The following is a 21,012-nucleotide window of genomic DNA, read 5'->3' on the forward strand; positions in this document are numbered from 1 at the left end:
CCCAGATGGAAGAGGTTCCCAGGAAGTTAGATTGCTTGGCACATATGAAACTCAAGGAGCTCACCCACAATGAAGTTCAGTCAAGCCCCTGCCTCTGTGGCAACCCTACTCGGATACTGGTAGAGGGGAAATCCTGACCTCTGACAGGGAGAATGAAGAAAGTACCTGGGACGGGCATGGTGGTTCTCACCTGGGGATGGTTTTGTTCTGCAGGGGACAGGTAGCCATATCTGTAGACTCTTTTGGTTGTCCCAGCTGGGGTGGGATAGTGCTACTCGCATCTAGCAAGTAGAAGCCAGGCATAACTGCTCAACATCCTACAGTGCCCAAGGAACCCCTTCACAGCAAGGAATTATTCAGCCCCAAAAGTCGATAGTGCCAGGGTTGGGAAACCCTGAGATTAAGGGTAAAGACTAAGATGCTCTGAGTTACCCCCTCTCCAGTTACACTGATTAATACTCCCATGGTGCCTTGCCCACTTCGGGACAATTTCATTGGTCCCAACCATTGTTATGATTAGGAGTGAAATCTGGCTGGGGACCATTGAGCATCCAATAGTTCTTTGGAAGTCAGCTGACCTCTCTAAGGGTCAACTTTGTCAGAGGCCAAGGTGCAGGGGATGCTAGAAGGAACACAGGGCTTCAGTTTGTACCCTTAAGTCCCTCATTGCTTTTCCTTGTTTTCATTTTTTATTTAATTTCTTAGAATCAGAAATGTATTCCCATGTTTCAAACTTGGAAACATAGAAGAGAAGGTGGTGAATGTCTTCCTCCTACCCCTTCCAACCTCTCACTCCAAACTGATGGGGATCAAGACAGACAAGGATCCCTTGCCCTTCCTGGGATATGTTCTCCTGGGTAGACAGAGACAAACAAGTAAGCTCCTTGTTTGGTAAGGAGTATTTGAGTGTGTAAGTAAGGTGTATTTTGAGTGTGTTCTTCTAGAGAGATTTTATGTATGAAAAATAGATTTTATCCCCCCTCTGTCTTTTTGTTTTTTTTCCTACACAAATGGTGAGATACCCTGCAATCCTGTACCTGTGTTTTTCACTTAAAACTGACTGGAAATCTTTCCACTGAAGCAGTGAAGGAGTTACCCTCCATCTTTGCCAATTGAATTGTGTCCCCTTATGTAGATGTGCGGTAATCATTTTACCACTTCCTTATTAGTATGTCTGTATCTTCTCATTTCCCTCTGTTTTCCTTATCTTCTGATTCATCCCAAGGATGATACATAGTTACATCACCCTTATTGAAGACTCAGTTCTCTTGTCCTTGAAAGTCTTTGCTGCAGAGACTCAAGACCTCCACTCGCTTCCTCTGGTGAGCAAGTTTATTTAACTCACAAGAAGAAAACCGGAAGCCACAATCACCTTTGCCACCAGGCTTCCTGATTCTGCTTAGCTCTGAGAGGCAGTCATGAGAGCACAGGCCAGAGGCCTCCTCTCTCCAGCCTCGGGTCCCACCACTTGCTCACTGAGTCACTACTCCAGCCACGCCACTCCTTTCGCACACCAATCTCTCTTCTGCCACAGGATCTTTGCACAGGCTCTGCCCTCTGTCTGTTATCTCCTCTCCCCTGATAGTCACAAAGATGGTCCTTTTCCTCCTGGCCTCAGCCTAAAAACCCTTCCTCAGAGAGGCCTTCCCCCACAGATACCCCACAGCACTCTGCACAGCAAGTCCTTTCACCCCCACCCCAGGAGCCCTGGCACCCTAGTCCCTGCATCTTTGTCTTTCTCCTTCCTGGTTTGTTTCCTTCATGGCACTTAGCGTGCACTTGTTTTTGTTGTTTAGGGCTTTACTCATTTATTTCTGCCTCCCCAGGGGAGTGTACACCTGGGAGAAAGGACAGGAATTTTATCTGTCCTGTTTCCCCTTCAGTCTCCAGTGCCTCCCAAAGTGCTCTGCACCCTGGGGAGAGCCAGTGTGTATTTGTTGAGTGGACAATGCTAGGCTAATCTTTGCAGAGATGATTCTGTTGGCCCATCATTAGTAAGCTGCACATTTTGAATTGTGTTTCCAATAATGCTTTGTGGAATGAAGTAAGATGCGACCAAATTGTGAGTTTTAAGTTTCAAGGCTGGGCTTTGCCACCTATGAGCAGGAATTTGGCTGGGTTGTTTAACTTTCAGGCCACAGTCTCCTTGTTAGTAAAATTGGAATGATTTAGATTCAGTTTCTAGAGGTTTTTTCCAGCACTAGCAGTCTTGGAAGCATGTAAATAAATTTAATAACGGTGCTATATACAACAGAATATTATTTAACCATAGAAAGGAATAAAGTACTGGTGCATGCTACAACATTGCTGAACCTTGAAAGCATGTTAAGTGAAGAAGCTTACTCACAAAGGACCATATATTGTATGATTCCATTTAAAATAAATGTCCAGAATAGGCAAAACCCATAGAGACAGGAAGTAGATTAGTGGTAGCCAGGGGCTGAGGAAGGGGTTGGAGAAAGAAGGGGAAAATATGGTTAAGAGGTATAGGGCTTCTTTTAGGATGATGAAAGCTGATTGTAGAGATGGTTGCACAAATCTCTAAGAAAACCACTGAATGGCATACTTTAAATGGGTGAATTGTAAGGTATGTGAATGTATCTCAATAAAAAAGTTTTTTCAATGCTCAGTGTTTTCATTGACCTCTGATTTGCAGAGAACTTTCACATGTGTTTTCTATCAGTTTCTCAGCTTAATACTGTATATTTAAGAGAGACCAAAGGGAGAGAATAATTGTTTACTGATGATCTACAATGTGCCAGGCATCTTGCTAGTTTCTATCTTGGTATAAATAGTGTAAAACTAAAGATTTTGGATTCAAGAAGCACACTGCATGGATTTAAATTCTGGCTTGGCTGTGTATTAGCTGTATAATGATTGGGCATGGTATTTACCTCTGTTTCCTTATCTGTAATGATAGTGTCTGCTCCCTAGAGTTGTGAGATTTAATGATCTGACACCTAGAAGTGTCCAGTAAAATTGCTATCATTTTTATTGTATTTAGGTGACATCATCGCTTCTCACAGCATCCCTGGAGGAAGGTGACACCGGCTCTATCCCACAGGTGAGGAATCTGAAGCTTGCTAAGAGCACCTTTTACCAGACATTGTACTTATAATCATAGACAAAACCATGACCAGAATCCAGGCTCGATTCTTTTAAATATCCTGCTTTTTCCTCTCTTTCATGCAATACCTTAAACAGTTACCAGAAAGGTTGGTCCAAATCAAGCCATATTCACTTCCCTCCTTGGTCCCCCTTATGTTCAAGATCTGACTTGCACAAGATGTCAGATGGCCATCCAGAACCCTGTTTTGTAGCCATGATGATGTTCGCTACCTGGGACTTTTGGCTCAGATGGTAAAGAATCTGCCTTCAATGCAGCAGACCCGGGTTCGATCCCTGGGTGGGAACAATCCCCTGGAGAAAGAAATGGCTACCCACTCCAGTATCCTTGCCTGGAGAATCCCATGGACAGAGGAGCCTGGCAGGCTACAGTTCATGGGATCGCAAAGAGTCAAACACAGCTGAAGTGACTTAGCATGCACACCTATATAATTAAGTATTTAGTCAGTCACATTATAGCTGCAACAGAAACCTCAAAGGGCAAGTCCTTTTGGGTAATCAAGAAAAATGTTTTTTTAATAGACTTCCTTTTGTAGAGCAGTTTTAGGTTCACAGCAAAAATACGGGGAAAGTATGAAGTTTACCATGTGCCCTCTCCCCTGCATGGCACAGTCTCCCCATTATCATCACCCCACACCAGCGAGGTACAGTTGTTATAAATGATGAACCTACACCAGCACATTGTGATCAGCTAGGAAGAATTATTTCTTTTAACTTTTTATTTTCTAGTCCATTTCTGTTCTGCGCCTTAAATAATGCCTGTTTGTCTCGCTGTGGGGGCAGGTAGAGTTGACTTTGCCGTCTGAGGAGCCCCGTCTCGGTCATGTAAACGCCCCATGGAGGTAAACATGAGACAGAGCTGCCTGGCGCACGACTCAGCCCTCGGCCCTGAGCCCTAGCACCAAGTTGTTGCACTGGTGAGAGTTTGTCTCAAGAGTTTCCTCTGTAAATATTATTTCTCCAGGATGTCCAAGTTTCATAGCTCATTTTCACTGGATTTCTTTCTGGCTAAGTTGCTTAAACATATATCCTTCTACAAGCAGAGCTGGCAGGAAGGAGTAACACCCAGCGCGTTGCTCGCGTAGCTGACTAGGTGTCCAACTGCCTAGTGTGACTTCATTCCAGTTTTCCAAACCTACATCCTCCTGCAGCTGCTGCTGAGGGGTGGGAGGGAAGGAGAGCAAGTGGGAGAGGGGGGCTTACAAAGAGAGGGAGGGACTGACCAGCAGCCTTGGCGGAAGCAGCAGCCCTTCCCTCTTGGAGGGAGCAGGGGCCTCAGGGGAAGCCACCGAGTCACCATGTATTCATGGTCCCGGCATCACGTGCTGGGTGCCCTGCTTAGTGTGGGCAAGGTCCCCACCTTCAGGGGCTTACACCTATCTAGGGTCAGATGACCCAGAGTAATCAAGCAGTACAATAGCAAAAACTCCACTTGTTTTTGAGCTAAAAGCAAACAAAAGTGCAGCAACCAAAACCCTCTTTTCCCCCTCTCTCTATAATTGTTTTCTCTCTCAAGGAAAAGCAGAAAATAATGTACAATGGGAAAAAAAGCAAACTGCAAAAGAATATTTATGGTAAATCCTTGATGAAAATTTTGTAAAAAAAAAAAAAAACAAAACGAAACGTAAACCAGTGCACATAGCTCAAGAATAGATGAGGAGTAAAAGATAAAAATGTGTACTTGATTCAGTCCAAATTCATAGCAGTGGCTCCTCTAGGGAGGATGAAAATGACTGAGACCGGGGAGGGGAGTGGAGGGAAATGGCCTTTCCTCCTAACTCTTCATTCCTTCCAAAAGACAATACTGAGGCAAGAACAGCCAGCAAGTTGGTAACAGTGGTTAACTTTGGGTGATCGGGCCGCTGATGGTTTTGTAGTGTTCTGGGTGGGGCTGGGTAGTTGATGTGTAAAGCCTGGTTTATAGTTGGTGGGCAGACAGTTTCTTGCTGCTGCTGACCCCTGTGGTGCTCTGTGACCCAACACAGACTTGACCTTGGGGACCATCTAGACCTGAATGCTGGTGTCTGCAAAAGGTGTGTCATCTTGAGGGCAGACACACTTTTCTGACTCACTGGAAAAGACCCTGACTGAGGGCAGGAGGAGAAGGGGGCAGCAGAGGATGTGATGGTTGGATGGCGTCACCAACTCAATGGACATGAGTCTGAGCAAATTCCAGGAGATGGTGAAGCACAGGGAACCCTGATGTGCTGCAGTCCATGGGGTCGCAGCTTAGTGACTGAACAACAACTTAAGGGCAGACAGGGAACCAGGAAAGCTGGTGAAGGGCCACTCAGGCCACGCCTGCTCTGTTCAGTGTCTTCTTCCCCCACCTTCCACCAGGTTAGCACCCAGGACACAGGGGTGGAGGGAGTGCCTCCTCTCTCCCATATGGGGAATTTAGGACTTGCTCTCTATGAGCAGGGTGGTCAGTGGCTCTGTAGCATCCCAAGGATGAAGGGGCAAGTGCTTTTTGAAAAACAAGGCAAATCACTCAGCCCTCAGGGGAGTCACTGTTCCTCATCTCTGAAATATGGACAGCGACTTTTGATTTAGCAGAAGAAATGAAAAGCAACTTTTTAAAAAAGGTACTCTAGTGATAGTTACAAGTTTCTTAGAGAAATTCAGACTTATAAAGCACTTTAAAAATGTGCTACAGAAAGACTGGAAGCATTTGACTGATGGACTAGTAACCATAGTGTCCCTAGTGGAATCCAGAGTCCTGCTCCTTGTCTAGGAATGCATTAGGGTGTGCTGGTTTGGCAATGGCCAATTTATCAAAAGTAAATGTCAAATAACTGAAATATACAAGATGACGTTTGCAGCCCATGCTCCTGCCTCATCCTTTGGACCCTTCAGGGGTCTTTACTTAGGGGAACCTAGAAAAGGGGGAAGCCAGGGATCTGAGTGGATATGCTGGTCCCTGTCTAGAGGTCTTCCTTCTTTTCCTGAGGAATTATAAGCCGGTGTCTCTGGTTTTCTCTTCTGCTCCTCAGAGCCTTCCATTAGCTCTTCATAGTAGTTTAGTCACAGTAAGACACATGATCCCTTAAGCTTTAGGGCACCATGCTACTGTCTTCCTGTCCTTCCCTAGCAATTTTGAAAGGTAAGACTACAGCTGCTGCATTCAGCAGGATGAACGTTGTGGAGGGAGGTCCTGCTTCTGCAGCACGTTCCTCCATGGCCTTTAAGCCTGCTTTCCACCTCTGCTCTCCAGAGAGAGGCCCAGAGAGATTACGTGCCTGGTTTATTCTGGGTTGGAGACTTCCCGTCCTTTGCCGTGTTTACCCAAAATGAGGTCAGCCTCATTCAGAACTTGGTGAGGTTGTTTTATGTCAGTGGCATTTATAATTAAAATGTAGCCACAAGCCGGGCACCGTAAAACATTAGAGAAAGACGGAGAAGAAATAAAATGGAGTTTGTGGGGAAAAAAAAAGTTACAGTGGTTTGGATACATGTGTGTGTGTATGAAAAAGACTTTTCTTAGAATGTGTAAAGGTGTTTGCTTCTCCTCTAGGGTCTGAAAAAGGTGCCTGGAAAATTTTGATACAGTCCATGGACTGTGTGATATTTAAAAAAAGTAGTCTATCTGGAAAAATCCCTCCTGTGTAAGCAGATAAGGAGCTGGTAGGGAGGAGAGGGAAGGAGGCCTTCTGCAGGGCGTCCCACCAGGGAGAGCGTGCCTGTCTGAAGACCAGTCCCTCTCTCTGATGCCTGGCTCTGCCCACTGTGGTCCTGAAGAGCACACCGATGCGATGGGGAGCGCAGTGGGTTCGCCGTCAGGTGGTGAGCCATAGCAGGATGGGGAATCTGGATCGCCCCCAGAGCTACGGGCAGGAGGGATTCACTGAAGGGAAGGAGCCTGCCCTTTCTAAAGGGCTGCAAAGCAGGGTTCTGGGGACCAGTGAACTCCTCTAGTGCCTTTAGGATGTGGTTTGATTTATAAATATTTGATTGGCACACACTTTGCTCAGGAACATTTCCATTTGTGTGGTGAGTGGTGCCGGTAATCCTGCTCCCCATGAAGCCCCGTACGTGCTTGGGGAGGTGAGAGGTGCGTGCCACGGGAGGGGGCTGCAGGTTTGGGATGCTCGTGAGTTTTTCCTATCCTCCAGTTGCTGCTCCAGAAATAGATTATGACCCCCTTAGACAGAGAGTGAACGCCCCCAGAAAGAGCGTAATCAGGCACGGAGCTCCTCCTTGCTTTGCCCAAGACAGCTTGCTGTGCAGAGAGGCGAGACAGGGCAGGGCTTGCGGAGCTGCTGGTGCCTGGGCACAAGGTACCTACATGCCGGGCCTCAAGCTCCCATCCTGGACAGTCCCGAAGATGCCAAGATGCAGGGAGCTGCTGTAGCACTGGTTTAACTCAGCACACTCCAAAGATCAGATGGTTAGATGGGGAAGGCCCAGCAAGCCTCAGGATGCTGCTGATAAATACCATGTTCCAGGCACGTATCATGTGCCTGGCAGGCTGTTCAAGACATTCACAAACCGTCACACTTAAAATTCCAACTTTCCTATGAGGGTGGGTACTGTTGCCATCCTTGTTTTTAAAACAAGGAAACTGAGGCACGTGGAGGAAAAGTAACTTCCTGACAGGGAAGCTGACAGGGAGCCAGTAAACTGCAGTGATGGGTCCTGTATCTACTGGGCCCACAGATGGGCTCTGTGAATCCAATATGTTCATTTAATCAGTGTGTGGGGTGAAACCACCGCTATGGTGTTGGTGTCAGGGGTGGAAGTGTGCTGTAAGAGAGCCTTAGTTTTGGAAGATGCAGCTGTGGGTCGGTGCCAAGTTTCCCAGTTACTGGCTGTTCCCAGGGCCCAGTGTTCACAGAATTAGTTCACAGGGCAGTTCATTGTGAATGATAATTAATAACCTCATTAGGACCCTGGCTAAGAGGAAATTAAATAGTCTAGCGCAACGCCTGGCATATATTAGGTGCTTGATAGATATTTATGGAATATATTATTGAATTTGAATTTATTTGCTTCCAACACAGTTCATTCACTCATCAAATTAATATTTATTGGCCATGATCCTGACCTCCCAGCCATGTGCTTGACACACAGATTGCAGTGTTGAGCTATGAGAGACGAAGTCCCCGTCCTCAGGGAGCCCAGTGGGGCAGAAGACCATTAGATAATCGCACAAGGAAATGTGCGGTGTGACCCTGAGGAGGGCTGCCCTGATACACAAGGTGCTCCTCAAACACCACGTGTCTGAGGTGGAGCTGGTCCTCTTTCCCTGCCCCTGTTCCCCCTCCAGGAACCTCCCTCTCCTGGGGACACGGCCACTTACCAGCCCCCCAAGCCACACCCTAGGAGTCAACAAAAATCGTCTCACACCCAGCCCCCAGCTCCCCTTCTTGCAGCCTGCCACTCTCCTCTCTGGTCCTGCCTGGCCTTCCTAGTGTGGCAAAGTAACAGATGTCCATAGTCTGCATTGCTAACTGCCTACAGCTATGATTTGAGCCATTGTAAAGGGATGAACCAAAAACATCTTCTCTGCAGGCCAGAATTTCCCACCTGTGAAGACCTCTGTCTGACTCAGGTCAACGGGACAATGGCCCATGTACATCCATCCATCATGGGTTTATTCCACTCCAAGAAAGACCTGGGGTTAGGTTCTGGGAAACTTATTCTTCTGGAGGTAGGAAGGGAATACATTTTGCAGACTTCTCAGTCTTGTCCGGGGTAGATAACTGCTGCTGCTGCTGCTAAGTCACTTTAGTCCTGTCCGACTCTGTGCGACCCCATAGACGGCTGGTTGGGGACAAAGAGAAGCTGTGAAAGGGGTTGAATTTTTTTTTTTTTTTTTTTTTTTTTTTGCCTTTTAGTGCTGGAAGGCGTATAGTTCCATTTTGCATGGTTTATGTAGATTTATTTAAATATTTGATTGGCTTTTAGAAATACTCTCCCTGGAGGAAGTTTTAGAGTGTGGTTCTCCACTTATCTTCATGGTCTCTAGTCATGCTCAAACTAATGATCAAGGAATACAAACCATTGCTAACCACCCAGGGATCATCCACTCCATGCCTTCCCAGGTTGATTCTGTTTCTGAAGAACCTTGAAATTCAGAAAGATTGTGGCAGTACCACCACTGGGCAGAAGAGGGCGACAGAGCCACATTTAGTGGGTGCATCCATGGAAGGGAGTCAGTCCTCTTGGCTGCAGGATCTCATGAGTTTTCAGCTTTGTCAGGCACACAAGACAGTGTTGCTTATCCCATTGCACAGGTGAGGAAACTGAGCCTCAGTATTTCCCCACTAGTTGAGATAGCTGGGAACACTGGAGACTTTCACATTTTTGTAGAGGGGAAGATGATGGGAAGGGTCTGGGGGCTGGGAGACTTAAAGCTGCTTTTGCAGAGCACTTTATGCCAAATGGAGAGAATGATAATTGTCTGGTGCTGATCCAGTTAGAAAGCGGCAGCACAGGAATATGACCTCAACCTTTCTGACTCTTAAATCTAGGCCTCCTGACTCTGCAAGGGGTACGTGGATTACCTAGTTCTCCTGGCATTGACAGGTAGGGGGATGGATTTCTGCTTACTCACCCCACTTTGATTTCTGTCCTCCTTGGCCCTTGTTCTTAGTTCTAGACTAAGTAAATAGGCCAACACAACAACTCTGAATGTTGCCAGAGGGGCCTTGAATCAAAACCTGAATCCAAACCCTTGGCCTTCCTGGAGGGCAGTGTTACTGAAGAGAAGAGACTAGGTAGGGTCCTTAAGTGTTATACTGTGTTCCATGTGCTGTGTTGAGTACATGGAAATCTTGGTGGTGGTAGTGATGGTGACAGTGGTGACGACAGTAGCAACATAAACCAACATATTCTGAGCTGTTACTCTCAGTCAAGAGACTGTGCCAAGAATTTTCACTACACTGTCTCATGTAATCCGCCCAAGAATCTTGGGAGGCAAGTAATATTGCTATTATTTTACACTTGAGGAAAGTAAGGCCAGAACAGTTACATAACTAGCCTGAGTTCACTTGGGAAGTAATTAATCCACCATCATTCTTGTGTCGACCTCCTCACACACACTCCTGTACTACTGTATGCTGCCCTCCAGGGCTTCTGACATCTTAGGTCAGGCAGCTGAATTTGCAGCACTATGCAGAAGTTTCCCATACTTCTGTACCCAGAGTGCAGAATATAATGTTAACAGTGAAGTCATATACCCTGTGTACAGAAATTCTAGTACTTGGAATTGTAATTGTAGCCTCCTGTGACCCCAGAATTTAAGGTTTCCCAGAAGAGCCAGCTTAACCCCATAGAACACATCACCAAGGTTGTCTTTTCCTCTGGGATACGGAAGACCAGAGAACATTCTTGTTGGTTCAGAAAACTGATAAGACTTACTAGAAATGTTTAAAACCTTCTAGAAGTTACAGCTTGTTCCCTTTGTGTTGTATGAGGCAGATCACACAAATTGTGCAGCTTGCCTGATACAACACAACAGATTGAAGTCTAAGTCCATTTATGTGCAGTGAACATTGCTTGTGTATATGTTTGACATACTCAGTAGTCTTTTTTGCTATACTGTGGTACCTATTTTTCATCAAGTATAAAGCATTTGGAAGTCCATCTGAAGACAAGCCATTAAAACCAAGCTGACTCTGTAGCAGTCAGCCCCAAACCTCCTGCTTCTCATTGCGAGGGTCTGGTTGGTGGATGAGAGGGAAGGGACAGTGCCACCTGGTTGGTAAATGCTAGCTTCCACCCCCATCATCTGTGCTTCTGTGGATGGAGGGTGAGCATCACTGGAGTGACCATTTGTGCTTAGTGCCTGCAACCTTTGTTGTGTGTGCATGAATGCTAAGTCGCTTCAGTTGTGTCCAGCTCTTTGTGACCCTGTGGACCGTAGCCTGACAGGCTCCTCTGTCCATGGGATTTTCCAGGCAAGAATACTAAAGGGGTTGCCATGCCCTCCTCCAGGGGATCTTTCCAACCCAGGGATCAAACCCGTATCTCTTGGGTCTCTTGCATTGGCAGGTGAGTTCTTTACCACAAGTACCACCTGGGAAGCCCTAACCTTTGGTGTAAATCGAATCAATAATAAAGACTGCCATCACATCAAAGCCAGTGTTCTGTATCTCATTTTAAAGCCATCCTGCACAGGTAAATTCTACCTGTGCTATTCTGTGTCTCCTGATTTCATCCATGATTTCCTTCCCTTGGTTCATGACACGTTTGACCCTTCAGACCCTCTGAGCAGGGACCACATCTGACTTTTGGCTCCGCTTCAACATCTAATGCTTTGGTCGTGCTCAGGGAATCCACAGTGACATCACAGTAGAACCCAGACACCTAATATCAAACATACACACCACTGCCAGAAATACTAAAGCAGAAGGGAGAGATTTTTGTTCTTAGAGAGTCAAGGAGATTCTTTTCTCTGAAGTCATACCGCCATTTATCAACACCATCTGAGAGCAGGGCTGGCAGGAAGGCCCGGAAGAGATGCTCAGCCTTTGGCTCAAATTGCTCCTACTCTCCTGTTTCTATAAGGTCTGGAGAATGACTTTACCCCTCCCCGTTACCGCAGCCACATCTGCATGATATGCAGAGAGACAGCAGCATAATTAATGATGTGTAAGACTACGATTGTGAACTCGGATTTCACAAATCAAGCCCAGTGGAAACATAACCTGGAGAATCGGTTAACTTGAAATTGAGCTCTTGTCTGTTGCGAGCTTATTGCCCCTGCCCCGTGTGGCCCTTCCCGTCATGGAGCGAGAAGGGCCCTGACTGGCCTTGGGGACCAGGCCTCTCGCTGCTTACAGGAATCTGGAACAATTGAACATTGGCAGCCAGTCTGATCTCACAGCAGGTGTGTTAGGTCAACAGAGAGTCCTCTTAAACTCTTGAAATCGGACTCCTTTAGGCAGGCTGTTGCCCTCACAACTCCCCCTTCTCCACACCCAGACCCTCTGTACCTTGTTACCCCTGCATCTGAGTGTGTCATGTCTGAAAAGAACCTTGGAGAAGGGGGTACAGCCCTTAGCTATTCTCCCTTTACCCATCCCTGACTAAGGAAGATACCAGAAATATGAGATGGATGCTTACTGTGCTGGTCACTCCTGTCCCTCGTCCCATCCACTGTGCCATCTGGGAGGATTCTCAGGAAGTGGCCCCCGTTGCTGCAATAGAGGAGTTTGGGCTTCTTGTAATTGCCTGGAGGCAGGTTAAACTTCTCAGTCAGGGCCGTGAAGGTCGTGGTTTCTCCTTCAGCCATGGCTCAGCAGCTGCTGGTTGTGGCTCTTTCAAGACTGTAAGAAATTAAACAACCCTGTAGGATGTTCTTGCAGCGAAGGTGCTATGTGCACTTTCAAGAAGGCAAGGAGAGCCTCAGGGCACCGGCTCCTGGGTGGGCGGAAACCACAGACTGCCCAGGTGCTGCCCACAGTAAACGGGCCTGCGCAGTGGCCAGTGGTTAAGGAAAGATGGTCCCCGGCAGGGGAGGGATTTTCAGTCATTTCCCACTTCCCAATTGGATACAGCTCTGGACCAGGCTGTGCGTTTTTTGAAATATCAAATTTGATCATTTTGGCGGATGGAAAAAAAAATAATGTTTTGGTCCCTCCTTCTGATCCACACACATCCTCAAATTAAACACCGAAGTTGCACTAAAATAACACTCAGGGTCTGGCTGAAACCCACAAAAGCCAAGAGGCCGTCACCGAGGTTGTGCCCTCCACCCTCCCACTGTTTTGACCAGGTGCTGAGGCCCATGTACAGAGATAGCCCGGGGAGCCTGGGCACGCGAGACCTGTGAGGGAAGGGGTGGGGTGGGGTGGGGTGGGGTGTTTCCGAGCTAGCCAACAGTTAATGTGTAAAGGAAAATTATGGGTTTACTGGTGGGAACGGAACCAGAAGTGGAGAAGTAGGCACGTGGAGGTGTTAGGTGGGGTTTTTAAAGGGCCATCAGTGTGCCAAAGGACATTTTATGGGGTGGAGTATTTTGAAGGTTCTGCTGGCTGTTGCCTGCGTCCACAGCTTCCTGTACATCCTCAGATCACACAGGGAAGACAGTAGTCTGTCCCTGGTACAAAGACTACCTTCACCCTAATTACTTCCTAATGAGAAGTCTTATGACACAGAAACCATTGTATGACCTTCTATGACCCTCTAATGCTATGTATACCAACTGTACACAAATTATATTATCCAAAATGCATATATGTAGAAATGCATCAGTGGACCCACTATACACAAATTTATATTATCAGTGTACAAATGGATTAGTGGACCCACTCAATACAAGTTTGTATTATCAGTGTACAAACGCATCAGTGGCCCTCTACGAACTAAAAAGCAAAGCCGATAAACTTTAGTATTTTAAAATATCTACTTGCTCCACCATTTAGAAAACTGAATCGGTGCTCACTACACAGACTGCACAAGAAAGAGGTGAAGAAGAGACCAGAAAACCACCATGGGAATTCATCTTATAAGAGTGAGTAGATGCCAGTTGTTCACATTGATTATCAAGCGGCCTTATAATACTAGTGATCATCAGCATCATCATTAACTTGTTATGGGCTAGGAGTTAACTTATGTCATTGAGGCAGACACTGATATTTTCCTCATTTTTTTTATAAAGTGAAACCAAAGCTTATAGCTGCTCATGGCCTGTCTCAACAGCTAGTAAGTGAGCCTCTAAAGGAGTCTGTTGAAAGAAAACCCCAACTTGCCCTTCATTACCATGACAATAGTAAGTGACTTCAGTGATGGCACAGTATTATTAGCAGAAGTGGAGGTTTTACTCATAGCCTGGCATGTACATCTGCCCCCATGACCTGATCATTCATTGTTACTCATCTGTAACCCAGGTATTGGCTGTCACCACCAACAGCCTCCACTTTTGCCCCCATGCATGCTGTCATTCCCTGGAGAACCCATGTCTCTAGGTGTTAGGAGCCCTGTGAACTTAACGGAAGGCCAGCCAGTCTCCTACATTCCTCACACTCCTCTTCCAGCCATCCAGCCATCCCCAAAGTGGCTTCAGGGAGCTGCTCACATAGAAGGTAATTCCAACAGAAATCAAGACAGCAATTTGGGTGATTTGTCCTGGTGACTTTGAAATTAGAGTTCGTGTTAGATGCCTCCACGTGTTCCTCTGCTCCAGACATTCCAATCTGCAGCCACACGGGCTATAGTTTGAAGTCCTTCCAAGGATCCTCGGAGTTTTGCATACACCATGTAAACTATGTTTAAAGTCAGACCACATCCAAATGTCTCCTTCACATAAGGCAAAACCCTGTCCGGTCCTTTTTACATTGTACAATAACAGATGGAAAATTAATTTCATATATATCAGTTCCACAGGGCAGATGGCAGAGTTCACCTTGCACAGCTCTTTGCTTTCCCTTCCCAAAACCTTACTCTCTTTTCCAAAACCCTCTTTATCCACAAGCTGCTGAGTCTCTGTGCCCGCTTCTGTCTCTGTACTCAGCCCTGTTTCCTCCCAACCTCTCGATGTCCCTCTCCCTCCTCTTCCCCATTCCACACAGTTCTGGAATCCTCTCTGATGTAAAGCAGTTCATTGCTTCCAAACATGGGCATTTTCACCTATCACCTGTCATCAGCATACAACACTGACCAGATCCTTGTTCCTTAAATTACAGCTAAGAGATAATCCATATTTTTTTGTTCTATCAGTCTTCTTTTCAAGCACCTAGTACTTAATTAGGTACAGGAGACAATAACTATATACTAGTGGTGGCCATTTCACTATACAAATAGTCATTTGTATTCTCCATCTTAGACAGGCAGAATTTTGTTTCTTGCTGTCCCTGGATTTTCTCAAAGGGAGGTCCCCGTGAGCCCTGGTCATGCAGCAGTTGCTGTGGTGAGAATGGCCTCTGTTCTAGATCTGGACCCCTGAAGAGTCTCCATTAAGTTGGTTTCTAAGTGTTGCATGTGAATTTGGCTCTACTCATATACATTGTTGCTTCCATCCCATTGGGATGAAGGGAACAGTTGCACCAAAAGGCTGGCCAAGGTTGGAGGCATCAGTTCTGGCCAAGAATTCTACTGATGCTCTCACATTGATGTGTGTGTTAAGCCATGAAGCCTGGGCTTTATCACTGCAACTCGCTCCAGATAGGACCTCTGCCAGAGGCCAGGGACCCCTTCCCTCTGGTTTGCATTGCAGCCTGGGGTTATACAAGCCCCCGCCTCTGCTCTGTGCCTGCTCCACCCAGTAAGAGGTGCAGTGACGGTGTGGCTGCATTGACTTAAGATTGTTCCCATTACCCTTCGGTTCAAATCCATACCTGAAATCTGAAGGTGATATGCTGATGCCTGAAAATAAGCCTTGAGTTCAATGTGAATTTGGTAGACTGTGACAGTGGCATTTATGAATCAGCTGTGAAACATACAAAAATGAAATATTTTTTGTTGGTGAAGGAAACTCCAGAGGCACAAAATGCCCCTCCCCTTTTTGCTTTGTTTACAGTGTACTTGTATTTTTAGTAGTGGTTGGTCCAAAGTTCCTTGCCAATCCAGTAAGTGTTAAAGGACAGGCATGAAGAAAGCATATGACATGATAAAACCATGAGGCAGCAGCCTTACCAGGCCCTTGGGGATTTTCACAAATTGCTCTAATAAATGAATCCATTAATTATGTGAAATCAGGCATAGAGCATAATGGAAAATTATAAGCCCTGCTCCTGGTTACTATAATCTTTTTGTTGGCCGTCAGGGAAGGGGGTTATCCCTGTGTATGTTGGGAGATGGAAAAGACCAAGCCCAATGGACTCCATGTCATTGTCATGTGCTCAGCCCAGCCCTCTGGGATCTGGGGCACTGGGGAGATTTTCTCGACTTACCAATGACAGCCAAAGTGAGGAGAGCACCAGGCCTACTGGAACATTCATGCTAAGCCTGACATACTTTGTTAGCTGTAGCCTCTGGAAGAGAACCTGAGCTCTGGCACGTGAATAGGATGTGAAGTATATGATCTTACCCAGGAATACAGCAGTCACTTTTCAGTGTGGGAGAGCAAGGAATACTGTACAGCTCCAGCTATGCACAGATTGGCTCTGGGAGCATGGGCGAGTCATTAACTTGTTCCAAGATGTTTCCTCTAATAATCCCCACCCTGCTGCCTACCTCATATTTAACCCTTCAGTTGTCTGAAGGGTTAAATGAGTACAGTATTCATAGAAAGTTTACAAGTGTGACCTGAGCCTAGGAGATAGGGGTAAGTGGTTATGTTGAACTGGTTGAAGCCTAATGTGGTCTAGGTCAGCTGCAATTGCATGCTTAATTTAAAATAATTTTTTCAGCTGGTATGGAAACAGAGTTTTTCTCCCCTCTAATATTTGGCAGAAATTAGCTAAGCCCTTCCTCCCTTATCATTCAAGCCACAAACACAGTGGAAAAGATGGAGGAGGCACAGGTAAGCCATGGTTATGTGAGAAAGAATCCAGGTCACTGATTCAGACTCAGTTCTCAGCTTACTGACTTATTGAAGAAATGTTCATGAGGCTTGCTGTTTCTAGGACACATGAGTGTTCAGTGTGGCCCTGGGCTAGGTCAGAAGGGAAGACATGGTTCTCATGTCTTCAAAGGAAGACAAACACTGATGTTTATTTTTTTTTTAATTTTGTTTTTAATTTCTGTCACTGCTTAAGCAGTGGAGAATACCCATGAAGGAGGATGTTTTGCAAAGTGTGTTAAGCCATTGAAGAAAGTGCATAGGCATCTGTTAAGGTGATAATTGGGTATGTGTCCTCAAATTCAATATATGTAAAACAGATCTCACCTTTGGCCTCAAATATGCCCCAGGTCCTTTCTCTCATCTCTTTCAATGGTGTGACTCAAAAGCCTGAACTCTTCCTTAGAAATACTCATTTACCTTAGATTTTGATAAGTCAAATATACATGTGAAAAGAAATAGAATGTATTAATTCCAACCAGCAACTGACAGGTATAAGGGAAAAGAGGTGAAATGAATAAAACTGTACTTATCCAAAGGAATCTAGAAAAAAAGAGAAAACTAATAGAAACTTTTAAAAACATTGCTCATAATTAAGTGGCAGAAGTAAATTCAAATATATTTATAATAACAATAAATGTAAATGGGCTAAATTTGCTAGTTACTGGATTTTTTAAAAAAATCCATCTACACTGATTACAAGAGACACATTAAAAGCGTGAGGACACAGAAAGGTTAAAAGAAAAAGGATGAAAAATAGACACCAAAAGTTAACAAAAATGTAAGTTAGTATAGCAATATTAATATATTAATAATATAAAATAGGTCTATGGCAAAAAGAATGATCAGGGATAAAAGGGATCACTGCATAATGGTAACTGGATGAATTCAACAGAGAGATGTAAAACTTCTAAGCCTGTGTATACTTAATGACATAGCCTCAAAAATGAAAATGGACAAATATGTGAAGAGAAGTTGTTGATCAGTCCACAATGATGGTGGGAGATTTTAGCACATTTTTATCATAAATAATAGAGCAAATAGACAAAAAATATTATGGATGTGGAAGATCAAAATACACAGTTAACATGCTTAATTAAATGAACCGTGTAAGAGAACCCTACACCCAATAATTAGTGAATACCATTTTTCTCATGGACACACAGAGCATTTACAAAAATTGACCATGTTCAAGGTCATAAAGTAAGACTCAACACAAATAGAATTTTGTTGAGACTTTTCTTTGGTTAGAGTAGAAATCACTTCCACTCATCCCATGCGTAACAAAGCCCTTTCAACTGTGCCTCTTCAATGTCTGCTAGCATCACTCTCCCTCTTGCATTTTCACTGTGCTCCTGAGAGCAAGTGTAACACCTTCTCTCACCTGGGCTGCTGAGATGGGCAGCAGTGGCCTCTCTTCTCCAGCACTGCTCTCTTCCAGTCCACTTTCTACCCTGCTGCTAGTGACCTTTCTAACATATGAAAACGAGCATTTCTCTCCTATTGAAGATCGTTGACTGTGTCAGTGGGTTCTCTGCTGCCATCAGAGAACCCAAACCTATGACCTATAGCCTTTCCTCATCTGGTCCCCACCTAACCTTGTGGCCTCTGCTCTCATTGGTCTGCTCTTTTTGGATTTCCCCCACACCCTCACCCTCACCCAGCCGCATTCTCTCTCTCCCTTCTTCCACCCTTTCACCGTGGCCTGGCTAAGTCATACTCATCTTTCAAAAATTCATCTCAGATATTTCCTCCTCCAGAAAGCCTGTTTGGACACATCACCAGCCATAACCTCCCTGTTCTTCCTCCATTCCACAGACACCAGTTTAGATTAGCTGGTTCCCTAATGCTCCCATGGCAGCATTCCGTTTACTCTGTCATAGCACTAGGTGTAATTGCTGTACATATTCCCTACTTAAACCCTTCATTATTTTCCAATTGCTCTGAGATAAAGAGTAAAGCCAGAACAAGGACAGCAGGGCTCTGTGAGGACCAGCCCTGGCCTCTACCCCTGCTCATGCCCCTTCATGTTCTCTCTCTAAGCTTCCATTTCCTTGAAAACATGGATTCCCACCCACCTTAAGACCTTTTCCTATGCTATTCCCTCTCTCTGGAGCACCGTTCTCCTCCTCCTCCCCTCTACCCTACTCATCTGGTTAACTCCTAACTTTTTCCCAGTCTCAATTCAATTCTCATTTCCTCAAGCCTTGCCTGACTTCGGTTAACTGAATTAGGTTCCTCTAGTTCTCCCAGGACCATTTAACATTTCCTCAGAGCTCTTATTTCAGTTTTTAATTACACCTTCATTCTTATGATTATTTAATGTCTCTTCGTGACTGAGCTGTCAGCTCCATGATGGTACAAACCAATCTGTCTTGCTCACCATGGTAGCCTAGTACCTGGCAAAATGCCTGTTACTGAATGGGCATTTGATAAATATTTGTTGAAAGAGTGAATGAATATAATTTGACTATGTTTTCTTGACTGTCTCCTTCATTAGTCTCCAAGGCCCTGGAACAGAAACTGTGCTTTTTCTTTCTAGACTCAGAACTTAGCAAATGGCTAGACATAATCAGTGTTATGTGCCTTTCTGTTGATTGAATACCAGGCCAGTCCCTTCTCGGGAGCCTCTCATGGAAACATATTATCAGGACACCTAATTAGAAGGTGGTGTCCTAAAGGTGTTAACAAAGTTGCTAAGCCAAGAGTCTACATGTATTTTAATTTGGTTCAGATTAGGTCTGGAATATCCTATGCTATGTTAAAAGCAGGCCAAAACCTGATTCTCATCTTGTAGAAGATACTTGCTTACTACTTCGAAGGAAATGTTAAGGGAGTTAAGGATCTTAAAGGAAGGGATCAGACCCTTTGGTCTCAAATCTGACCTCCTTATCTCACCTGGAGAAAGTTGGTAGAGTCTGGAAAAAAGTTCCAGGTGTTGTTATTTCTGCCAGGGAGTGTCAGGTTGGCAGGGACCCACTTCATACCCTCTGGTGAGGAGAGGGAGACAAGTGTGTTCTTCTCTCCTATTTCCTATTCTACCCTTGGTGTGTATCAGGTCTGCACCAGGACTGAGGAAGGAACGGAGCCATGACTGACTGTCTTGGGCTATCACTTCTGCGTGTTCCTCCTAAGTCAGATCTGTTCCATGAGCTGAAATCTCATCTTCCAAAGTTAGCAGTAAACTATGGACATGGCCATGGGATAGACTTGACAGTGGTGTGTAGGAGATGACTCTTACAAGTTTGTGAAAGCCAATTTATTAATTCGTGAGTTTTGCTAGCCAGTTGTTGAACCATTAGTAACTTGTGAATTGGCCCCAGGGAGAGTATTTACACCACAGAAATTGGCAAACAGTGTAAGAAAAGACTTTTTCTCTCTCTCTATTCTTCCTTTCCCTCTCTCCCTCCCTGCCTTCCTTCCTTCCTTCCTCTTTTTCCTTTGACTCCCAAACTCAGGTTGAAGTTCTGGCTGGACACTCACTAGTGTGTGTCTTTTTTTTTTTTTAAACTCAGCCCCACATAGCCTCAGTTTCCTCATCTCCAGAATGGGGCCCTATAGTAGCAGCTACTGCATGGAGTCCTGTAAGCCATAAATAATAATACATGCAAAGCACTGAGCCCAGCACTTGAAAACTTGTAAGCGTTCAGTATATATTAGCTTGATTACCAGCCTCCATGTATCTTATTGTTTGGTTTTGCCAATTATCTGTGCTATTAAAATTGAACAAAGTTGATTTTTAATGTTTACTGATATTTTAGTAATATTTGAAAATATTTTTTAAGTGATAGGGTAGAAATTTTTCATGTCACTGACATGCATTGATGCTCTCTTCTCATTTGCTTAGGTGTTGACTATGATATACTATGGGTTTGTGTGTGTTACTGTCCAGAATGATAGAAAATCTATGTTTTAGTTGTCTTCATCTACAATACTCTTTAATTTAGTATTCTTCTAATCCTTAAGAATCCCAAAGTCATTGAGAATAAACTATCCCTGGCTTCCAGAATCAGATATTACATGAGGGAGATCAAAATGTCATTTTTTGGAAGATAACTTCTACTCTACACCTGTCAAGGGCAGAATGCTGCATATGTTCTGAAAATTTGCAAAAGAAAAGAAGGAAAAATAAAGTAAAATTTAAAAAAGGCCTGAAATCCCTAATCCATAATTCTGAAATTCAAAAGACTGAAAACCAGAAGTCCTTTCATAATTCAAATGTGCCAAAACCTGACACAAACTGTCCTGAGACTTTTTAAAGTTTTTTTTTTTTTTTTATTCCATTTTGGGTTAGTATTTATATAATCTGGTGCAGAGTTACTAACATGCTTGATTTTAGGCTACTATGCCAGACACCTCTGGAATTGTTCCATCATATTCAATATGCACACCATACTACCTTCTAAAATCTCCCAAATTCTAGATTTTGAAACATATCT

The 21,012-nt window shown here is 44.7% G+C and overlaps 1 protein-coding gene across 6 annotated transcripts in view; it reads right to left on the minus strand.

The window, feature by feature from the left end:
• Nucleotides 1-21,012, minus strand: part of FGF1 (fibroblast growth factor 1) — an 86,650-nt gene that overhangs the window by 8,341 nt on the left and 57,297 nt on the right. For all 6 annotated transcript variants that reach the window (XM_081504783.1, XM_081504780.1, XM_081504784.1 and 3 more), the window contains one exon: nt 12,196-12,398. In XM_081504783.1, coding sequence (XP_081360909.1) covers nt 12,196-12,364 — 169 coding nt within the window. In that variant the 5' untranslated portion in view covers nt 12,365-12,398. The remainder of the gene's footprint in view (nt 1-12,195; nt 12,399-21,012) is intronic.

The sequence above is a fragment of the Giraffa tippelskirchi genome, chromosome 6, assembly GCF_054371585.1.
Source record: "Giraffa tippelskirchi isolate mGirTip1 chromosome 6, T2T-mGirTip1v1.2.pri, whole genome shotgun sequence".
NCBI lineage: Eukaryota > Metazoa > Chordata > Mammalia > Artiodactyla > Giraffidae > Giraffa > Giraffa tippelskirchi.